The 9,911-nt window shown below is 43.0% G+C and overlaps 1 protein-coding gene across 1 annotated transcript in view; it reads right to left on the bottom strand.

Annotated features, from left to right (window-relative positions):
* Positions 1-229: 229 nt before the first annotated feature.
* The window catches only part of LOC139643672 (receptor-type tyrosine-protein phosphatase S), a gene marked incomplete at its 5' end in the record, with an annotated part of 33,285 nt that continues 23,603 nt past the window's right edge, over positions 230-9,911 (bottom strand). The window contains 3 exons of the mRNA XM_071518892.1: positions 230-2,748; positions 3,168-3,303; positions 7,924-8,078. Coding sequence (XP_071374993.1) covers positions 2,680-2,748; positions 3,168-3,303; positions 7,924-8,078 — 360 coding nt within the window. The remainder of the gene's footprint in view (positions 2,749-3,167; positions 3,304-7,923; positions 8,079-9,911) is intronic.

The raw sequence follows: 9,911 nt of genomic DNA, 5'->3' as shown, positions 1-9,911 counted from the left end.
TGGTAGAAGTTAAAAATGGGGGGGGTTCAGGAATGGCACTTGGCCAATCACATTGCCTCGCTGTTTCTAAAGAAACACACTAGGTTGTTAAGGTTACCAAAAAAACAAACAAACAAAAAAAAAAAAACAATAAAAAAACCCATCATAATTTCAAACATGAGCAATGGGTGGTACAAAAAAAAGAAACCAATGATGAAGAGGAGAAAAACTTAATTCATACTAAGTGTTTGGATATATCTTTATATTCTGCATTTAAATATATATGCATGTGTGAGTGTGCGATATACGTATATATACACATATATGCACACGTACACACAGACATGTTATACTTAACATTTCTACAGTGAAAAAATAGAATGTCTTTCAACGTAATATGAACAAATAAGCATTTATCTTTTCCTGCTAATTTAAAAAATGTGATACAACATCTCTGTTAAAAAACTAAACCAAAAATAAAATAAAAAGTCAGCTATGTAAAGTAAAATAATAAGTCATCATAATACAACATTAATGTTTTCATAATGTTACAATAACAATAAGGCTTTTTTGGAAATAAGAAAAGATTACACACAGTTCCGTCCATCGCTCCCGTTTGTGTGCGCACCCATCCGAAACCCTTCACAGAATCCATACACCCATGTATACCAAAGCACAGACCTCAAAAATAAAATCAGGGGAATTCGAAAGCTTGATTTTTTTTTTTATCAGACACATATACATTAGTGCGTCAAATCCAACCTGCAGTTGTTTTTGGGGCATCTGTTTCAAGTTTTTTGGGTGATGTGCAAGTAACACGTATGGGAGAATGTCACTACCACATCATGGCATCGAGATCCAACATGGCGGCCTATTCTAGTCACCCACAGAGGCATCATCCCAAAAAATTAGAGGACACAAAACAAAAGCATCTACTTTGTTCACCCACCTGTTACCGAACACACATAACAGTGGAACTACAGGCCAATTTTCAGGCCAAAGTACCGTTTAGTAACTGCAAAAGGCCTGCGCCACTCTTGAGTGTCTATCCCATGAAAGAGGTGAGTACAGAGGAGGCTGGGAAAAAAAGGAGGAGATGGGAGAAGATCGGGGTAAACGATGTCACGTGGATGCGCTTTCAGTCATGGCTGCCTGGGTGCGAGCGGTTAGCAGAGCCGGCACCTTTTTGTTCGTCAGTTTCCCCTCACCAAAGAGTCACACGTACAGCATACACAAGATAAGCAGCATGTTTGGTTTTGACAGGAAATAAAAAAAGAATAAAGGAAAAAAAAAAGAGATTACAATTTATCGTAAGACAGAAAGATATAAATGATGATGATGGGTGTTGGTCACTGTACACAGAGAAAGCCCGCTTTGCTGGAGGCAATCCTCATTTGGTGGTTCCATTGGTTCCCGAAGCTTCGCGCCCACCAGATTATCTCTTGTTCAAAATGGTGGATGATATCACCGAAGCCCCATGACGCAATGGTTCCAAAGAGAGGAGTGATTGTAAAAAAAAAAATCACGGGACACGGTCGCCATCGCTCCCGCCTTTTACCAATCGCACGACGACGCAGCCGGAGCTTCTCGCGACGGCCAAGATTTTCCCCCCAAATTTCTCTGGTGACTTGAGGCTACTGTGTACTTCCTGGGGTCCTGTTTAAACACGCTGGGGTACGTCTCAGCAGCCCCCGTGCCGGCCCGCACTCCCAGGTTGCTTGGGATACTGATTCAGTATGTGTGTATCAGTATGTGTTAGCAATACGGTGAGATACGTGTCCTTGCTTTCTCCCCGACAACCGGCGACGTCAGCGCCGTCTCGTAGCCCTAAGCGTCTCAGAACAGGCAGTCATGTGATGATTACGTCAGTAGTTGTGGGTGTTTTTCCAGACGAATGAGGCGTATCACTAGTAGGGCAGAGTAAAAACTCAGGGTTGATTTGATGCCAAATGGGAGTATTCTCGTGCTAGTCTCATTTCCACTGTTTCTATGTTTTTTTTTTTTTGTTTTGTCTTGTTCGGGTGACCAAAGTTTGGAGACAATCATTCGTGTTCACACAGGCAACCACAATTTGGTCATTTCTCTAGATATCACTCACGAAAAATGTTGATAAAGTACTCGAACATTCCCCCCTTTTTACCCCATCACATATCAAAAAATGAGAGAAAGTCACCCCGTCTAGGCTACATCCATCTGCCTCTCATTGATTTTTGCTTAGTCACCGTTGCTTTCTCCTTCATCCGTCCCACTGTTGCCGTCGTACCACGTAGATATTTTTGAGAAGAGAATGTCCACGAAATGTTTACAATGTCCTCCACATTGAAACACTTGAGGTAAGGTTAGCAGTCTGACACTTTGATCGTTCCCCGCCCCACAGCTTGAGCCACAGCTTTTGGTTCCTCTCCTCGGGTGATGAGGACGTCAGTTTGTTTTCCTGATGATGGGCAACTTTCCTCACTTGTGCCAAGGGTCCCTTAAGTCCAATTGGAATTATTCTAAACTGTTTGGTTGCCTAAATGGGGCGTCTTCTTCTAAAAAATCTACAATTAGATCCTGTTTGGAGTATTTGGATTACTTGGGGACGTTGTTGTTGTTGTCGTTGTTGCTGCTGCTGTTGTCGTTTCAAATTTCAAGCAAGTTTCTATGGCTCAGGAGACTGGTGAGGGGGGAGACAGGATTCTGGGGGGACAAGATGGCTTTTTACGTTGCATAGTGATCAAAGCTTCCTAAGTACTCCAGAGCCGCTTGGTAGCAGAATTGGTACTCGTCCTGTAAGGAAAAAAAAACACAAAAACAACATTAAGAAAAAAATCTCAACAATAGTTTGAATAGTTATGTTCCACAATGATGTATCCACCATTTGAAAAACACCTACTCTTAACTCTAAACTCTCATTACTCTCATTGTTTTGTATGTACGAGGAGTTGTCTATGTGCATAGTGTGTGTTTTTGGTTGTTTTTAACGCATTAAATAAATAAAGACAAATTAGAAAATGGTAATTACATTTATTGAGTTGGACTGAATTGAGTCGATTTGAATTAATTGGCTGCAGCTAAAAATTCTAGGTCTCCTGACCAGATGCGACACACTGATGATTCAAACTTAGTACAGCGTCATGCCCCCTACTGCCGCCCAAAACAAGCAACAGAGTGTGTGTGTGTGTGTGTGTGTGTGTGTGACCTCTCACCTCAGTCTGGACCATGGCTGGCCTCTGTGTCCGGAGCATCTTCACCGTCTGGAAGATGTCCACCACGCCTTCATAGCGCATCCTCTCCAGGACGATGCTGAGGGTGATGAAGACCCCGGTCCGGCCCACTCCGGCACTGGAACCACACACACACACACACACACACACACACACACACACACACACACACACACACACACACACAAATGAATAAGGATGTAACAAGTATAGCCACACATGCATTATAGTTTTCAACCTCAACATCATATAATTCCTTTAAACCTAAACCCTGGCATACAGCAGTAACTGTACTATATGTCATGCTACCTGAATGATGAATGTATATTTGTAGAGTATTATCTACTGTCTTTTCTAATGTCTTGTACTGTCCCCTTGTACTGTATGAGGTCCTCTAGTTCCTTATCATGTGTGTCAGTAAGTACTACTTATGTTTCTACACTAGAGTCACAAAGACAAATTCCTGTATATATCCTTTTCAAGCTGTTGCACCCAACTTGTGGAATGCCTTCCCCTTATCGTTCATCCTTAGACTCTTTTGACATCTTTAAAAAGCAGCTGAAAACTTTTTTATTCAGACAGGCTTTTGGTTAGCCTGCGGTCATTTATTCCATTTGATTTGCTTTTGCACGCTATCTCTTATTGATTTCCTCTTCTGTGTTTGGCACTCTTGTCCTTCATGCTGTACTTGTACATGGGTCTCTGTACCTGTTTTGCCTGTTGTTACTGTTATTTCAATTTGTAAGGCACTGTGCTGTCTGTTGTTATTGCTATTTTTAATATTGTAAAACACTTTGTGATTCTGTATCTGAGAAAGGTGCTATACAAATAAACTGTACTTACTTACTTATATTAACAGTAGTTCACAAATAAAGTAATTCTGACTGTGACTCTAAATTCTACCACCAGCTAAATGTTTTGTCAACAACAGGGTTTTGCTTTAAAGCTGCACTGGGCAACTTTGCACATTGGCGGCTCCAAATGGCAGCGAGAGGTAACTCCAATGCCCAGAAATCATGTAACATGAAGTCAGAAAACTGCACACAGCATGCTCATGTTTACCAACCCGGCTGGTTTGTGATTCTTTATACCAAAGGAAACCAAAGGGACGAGAGAGAGGGAACGAAACTCCAGCTTTCTCTGGAGTTTACATTTTGATTCGGCACTGTCCAGACCCAACACCAGAATTTCATTTGGGCCAACAGGGTGAATTTACGGCGTCTCATTTAGGGTGGGGTGGTGTGGGTGGGTGCAACACTCTTTCCCAATTGCAGCCCCACTTGGTGATTTAGGTTGATAAGATGGTTGTATTTTCTACACAAGCAGCTTTAAGCCCCCAAGGACAGTCGTCTTCTGCTTCCTCGACATTTTTAAAGCAGGTTCAGCGACGATGATGACGGCAAGGAGGTAATCTTGATGTGAGGAACACTGGGAATCCACTTTGATGTACGCCCACGTCCTCGTTGGACACAAAATGAACCCCCCGCAAGCACACGTACACACACTCCAAATCACGCACACAAACAAAGTGCACACTCGCAAACATTTTGCCTCATTAAGCCCCTCCCTCCCCCCCTCCCTCCCCGCGTTAAAAAACCTCTCCCTGCCACCGCTCTCCAGAAATAGGGTCTGAGTCTTAACTCGGATCCTGAAATACTTGAGGCCTGCCTCTCTAAGCTGCTTTGCTGTGAAATGACTTCCACTTCACCAATGGAACAATAATTGATATGACAACAGATTTATTTGGGCTCCTTCTACCCCCCTCCCCCCCAGATGCTATTTCTCTGGATGGAGAGTGAAGATGACGGTTGGTTGCAGAAATTTTGTGTGTGTTGTGTCTGTCTGTGTGCAAGTATTGGGGAGGGAGGGGGGGGGGGGGACAAAACCGAACTTGGAACAAAAGGCTACTTCTATTGTCATTTGACAATAAATTGAAAAGATAACTGAACTCCAAGAAGCAGCCAAGCTTCTGAGCGGATGATATTGAGCCCAAACCCCTCGAGAGCCTTAGGAGGCAGAAAGTGTCGCCCCCCCCACCCCCCCCTCCATCACCACCCAACCACCAACTACCCCCCCACAAGCCTCACCCTATGGCCTCCCCCCCGCTGCAGTATTACTCAACCCAAAGCCTCTTCCCTGGGAGTCGGTCACAGCTTGTCACATGGGCTCTTAAACTCAATCAGAGCTCTCTCTCTCTCTCTCTTTCTCTCTCTCTCTCTCCCTCTCTCTCTCCTGGAATAGATAGACTTTCCAAATCTGAAGGCTTGCCGAGCCGCCGCAGAATGAGAGGATTTGGTGTCCCCATTCAGAGGAAGTAATCAGGCAATTAATGACAAAAAGCATGTGGGTCTATTAGATAGCGGCTGAGGAGGGAAGACGGGTGACGAGGAAGAGAAGAGGGCGGGAGTGGAAGAAAGGAAAGCATGAAGGGGGGATGGATGGAGAGGAAAAGAGAGAAGAGAGAGAGAGAGGGGGGATTAAGAAACAGACCGAAGGATGACAGACGGGTAAGGCGGGTGACAGGAGACGAGAGGAAGGAGTGAGAGAAAAGGAAGGCGTAAGCTTTCCACTCAAGAGATGACAAAGCCTGAAGGAGGGGAGGGAGGGGGGAAGAGCAGGAGGAGGAGGAGGAGGAGGAGGAGGAGGAGACGGCGGTGACAGAAGCAGAAACCGACCGAAGTATTGATGTCCACGCACTCTCTTTTTTTAAATCAATATTCAACTGAAGGGTTTCTTTCCAAAATGAGATATCTGCCTTCTGACAAAAGTGACACCTACTCTTCAAAACTGATTGGCTGCACAAAATTAAAACAAACTGACACTTTTAAAAGGATAGAAGGTAACTTAAGTCCTTCGTTGACAAAATGACAAAAAGTGAAAAGTTTTTGCATAATGTGTGAAAGCACAAAATCGAAAAATAATATGGTAGTTATTAAAGGAATAGTAGGTAACTTAAGTCCTTGATTGACCATTTGTTAACATTTTTACAGAATAGAGCAGTGGTTCTCAACGTGGGGTCCGGGGACCACCAGGGGTCCTTGAGGGAGTTCCAGGGGGTCCCCAGCAGATGAATTGTTAAACTTCAGCATTTCATTTACAAAATGTTAGAGAATGTAGAAGAATGACTATTTTGATCATAGTTTCACTGTTATCTCTCTACCTACAATACAGATAGTCATGGAATTCTGGACAAAATCATATCTAACAATAAAAATATTCTCAGATTTGGGTCTGAGAGATAAAATCTCATCAAAAAGGGGTCCATGGCCCTAATGTGGACTAAACTAGGGGTCCTTGATATGAAAAAGGTTGAGAATCACTGGACTAGAGTATCTATATCTTAAAAACATTAAAAAAAAAATAACTTCAGGTCATGATAGAGTTGGGTTTCAAAGTGGATATACAGTGTTTTGGAAATGAACTCTTCAACTGATCTTCACTACAGTCACACTGTATGGACTGTAGGCCTATTTCTGCCTGCAATAACCAATCCTTTAGCCCTGACACGGCTCTCTCTCTCCCTCTCTCTCTCTCTCTCTCTCCTTCCCTCTAATAATAGCCCTATAGGACAGAGGAATAACTCAGTCTTATTGGAGCTTCCCTGACACCGCTTACAACTCCCAAAGGGGCATTGGATGGCTGGTGACATCATTGCTTTTTAACACAGGGCAGATGATGTCATGTTTGATGATGTCAGTGCGAGAAAAGTGACACCTACTCTGAGAAAATGATTAACAATTTTAAAGTAAAACCCATTATGGGATAGTAGTGAAATTATTAGCTGTCTTTAGACCTCTGTTTGTTAAAACTCACATGTTTAAGAATGGGATCGGCTGTATTCTGAAAGGATTGAGGCATGAGTTTCTGAATGCTAATCACGCCATGGATGACGGAGGACAACATTTAACAGCGGCTCTGTCGAAGGAACTTTCTAGAGATAGGCCTTTTGCTTTAATTCACAACTAGCCTTGCAGAGCACACAAAAACATTGCCTTGAAAGATGTCCATTGTCCGGCTACGAAAGATAGCAACTCATTTAGATGGAGTCTCATCCCCCCAAGGTCCATCGTTGAATTGAATGTGAATAATCCCCAGTCTTGGCGGTCACCACTACCAAATAATGGTTTCTCCCTAAGTCCGGTGTGTCAAGTTAATGACAAAGGTTACCTTGGAAGATACCACCGAGGTGATAAAAATGCATCGCGGGGGGATCATAAAAACTGAAAAGAATGGCTGTATCATTTCATGCGCCTCCCCTTTGCAAATGCCACGCCGCATCTCGGCCTTATCAATTATGGAGGAGATGGGCCTGTGGCGGTGCAGTGTCAGTGTACTGCAGTGGCAATAAGCAGAGGGAGAGAGGGGGGATCGTATCTGATGATGCCGTTAGGGCTGCACCGCAGGAGGTGCTGCGCTGCAAAAAAAATCCCACTTTAAGAAGTGATTTAATCTCGTCTTGAGTCTTAAAACCGTATTTTTCTTTCAACAAGAGGCAAAGTCTGCCTGTGGAATGCAGTTTAAAGTGAAACAAGTGGAAAAGCCTTCAAATAAGTCATATCACTCTGCTTTTTTTCAAGAAAAGTTGCAACGTATTGCCACAAGTGTTTTTTTTTTAAAGAAAAGTAACATTTTAATGGTATTTTACGCATCAAAACTACATTAAATTACTTGTTAATGTGGACCTTTACTGCAGTGTAGTAAAGAAAATCCGGGACAACATGAGGGCGGGGCCTCTTACCTGCAGTGGACAGAGATTGGTCCGTCCTGTCCAAACTGCTCCTTGGTTTTATGCACCTGGCCAATGAAATCGATGAATCCCTCCCCAGATTTGGGCACGCCCTGCTCCGGCCAATCAGTGAACTGGAACTGCCTCACTGTCCTGGACTGGCCATCCTGAAAATACAGAGGAAAAAGAATGGAGGAAGAAGAAGGAAAGTATGCAAGGAGAGAATAGAGGGGGAAAAAAGCAAAAAGAGAAGAGAGACGGGTCAGTGAAGATCTTTGTCTGTGGTGTGGACCTGTGGTCCGGTGAAGCTCAATGCATAGAGCAAGGCACTAATCCTGCCAGGGTTAGGGGTTCAATTCCCACTCAACATCATAAGAAGCTTCAGATATCTTTCATGTTTAAGTAACAGAAGTCATGTGATGTATGAAAGGGGCATTAAGTTATTCATGGCCTTTATTGACCTCTTTTGGCGATCAGTAGGAACAGTTGCAACAATATCGAAAGAACGTAGAGATGCAACAGACTAGACTATATCACAATGCAAAATACGGTAGTAATAATAATACTGCTTTGTCCTTTGCTTTTTTTGGCTTGAGAACGAGGCTTTGTAGCCTTTGTAGCTTAAAATGTCTCGTAACACCGGTGGGTGGGGATGGGGAGTGTCCCGGCAAAGTAATCTTTGAGTCATTGGTATTGATCGACAACCCTATCGACCCCCCCCTGCAGATATATTATGGTCTTTTGTGCTATGGGGCAGTAAAAGTTTTACTTATTGCCCCTTTAAAATGAGATAGGCACTGCTGATGCTCCTGTAGAGTGGAACTGTTTGGAGTTCTTAACTTGCCTCTTTTTTTCGCTGCACAATGACAATAATGTAGAGGCACACACACACACACACACACACACACACACACAACCTCACAAAAACTCTCGCCTGACGACCGTGCGACAGCTTGTCCTCTTCTCTTCCACCCCAACCCCCCTCCACCCCAATCGTCTCTCTATTTTCTCTCCTGTCGTTATTTTGTGTGCGGCGCAAGTAGGTCCCAGTTAAAGCTAATCAATAGTGTATCTGCCGTGACAAGCGTCTTCTCCGGGACACCATGTTGAATGGGATAATCCTGCGATCTGATCGATGGAGCGACCTGACGGATGAGTGGGGCGAAGGAGGGAAGGAGGGAGAGGGAGGGGAAAGGAGGGAGGAGGTAGGGATTGGACGTTGAAAAAAACAAAACAAAAAAAAAACCCTGACAAACTGACAAGCACGCTTCACAAAATGTCTTTCTAAACAATTTAATCTTGTATTGATTTCTTAAAAGCTTGTTTTACTTAAAACAAGTGAGAAGAATTTGCCAGTGGTGAGATTATTTCACTTTCTCCCAATGTAAACAAAAGCATTTTTAGACGTTTTGTGAATCAGGTGACATTATCCTGGAACAAATGGAGCGATCTGCCTTATTTCAAGTTATTAGCTGATTATCAAATCCAAGAATGCCAAGTCGATACTAGTGTTCTTGTCTTGGAAAAAACGAACTTCTCGAGAACTTGAGAACAGAGAAACATCTTTACACTTTAAGACGAGCTGTTTGACTGGCTGACGTCGCAAAAAAATGTCATGTAGTCTCATAATCAGCCTTCAAATCTTATTTTTCTTAAAACAAGAGAAACATTCTGTCAGTGAGGTGAGATAACAGTTTTCCAGTGTAGTTTTACTTGTTTCAGGAATTTTCCAGAAATGATTGTCAGTATGTTGAAACAAGTCAGAATAAGGCAGATTACTGCATGATTCTACAAAAGTGAAATGATCTAACCCCAATTGTCAGATTTTTTCCCTTGTTTTAAGAAAATTATGATTTTAGGACTCAGTAATAGACTGTTAATGACTTGTTAAGATGGAGATGTTTTGCAGTGTAACACTGTTTGGACTTGATGTGTCATTCTCGCACATTCTCTTCCTATTCGTTCTCGTTGGCCAAGTCGCCATCTGAGGCGTCCTCGGT

Source organism: Centroberyx affinis, unplaced genomic scaffold (assembly GCF_046629955.1).
Source record: "Centroberyx affinis isolate AG114_WGS23_722 - 3 ecotype Tasmania unplaced genomic scaffold, CSIRO-AGI_Caff_v1 ptg000641l_1, whole genome shotgun sequence".
NCBI lineage: Eukaryota > Metazoa > Chordata > Actinopteri > Beryciformes > Berycidae > Centroberyx > Centroberyx affinis.
The sequence above is the reverse complement of the archived record's forward strand: the minus strand, read 5'-3'. Positions and strand labels throughout refer to the sequence as shown.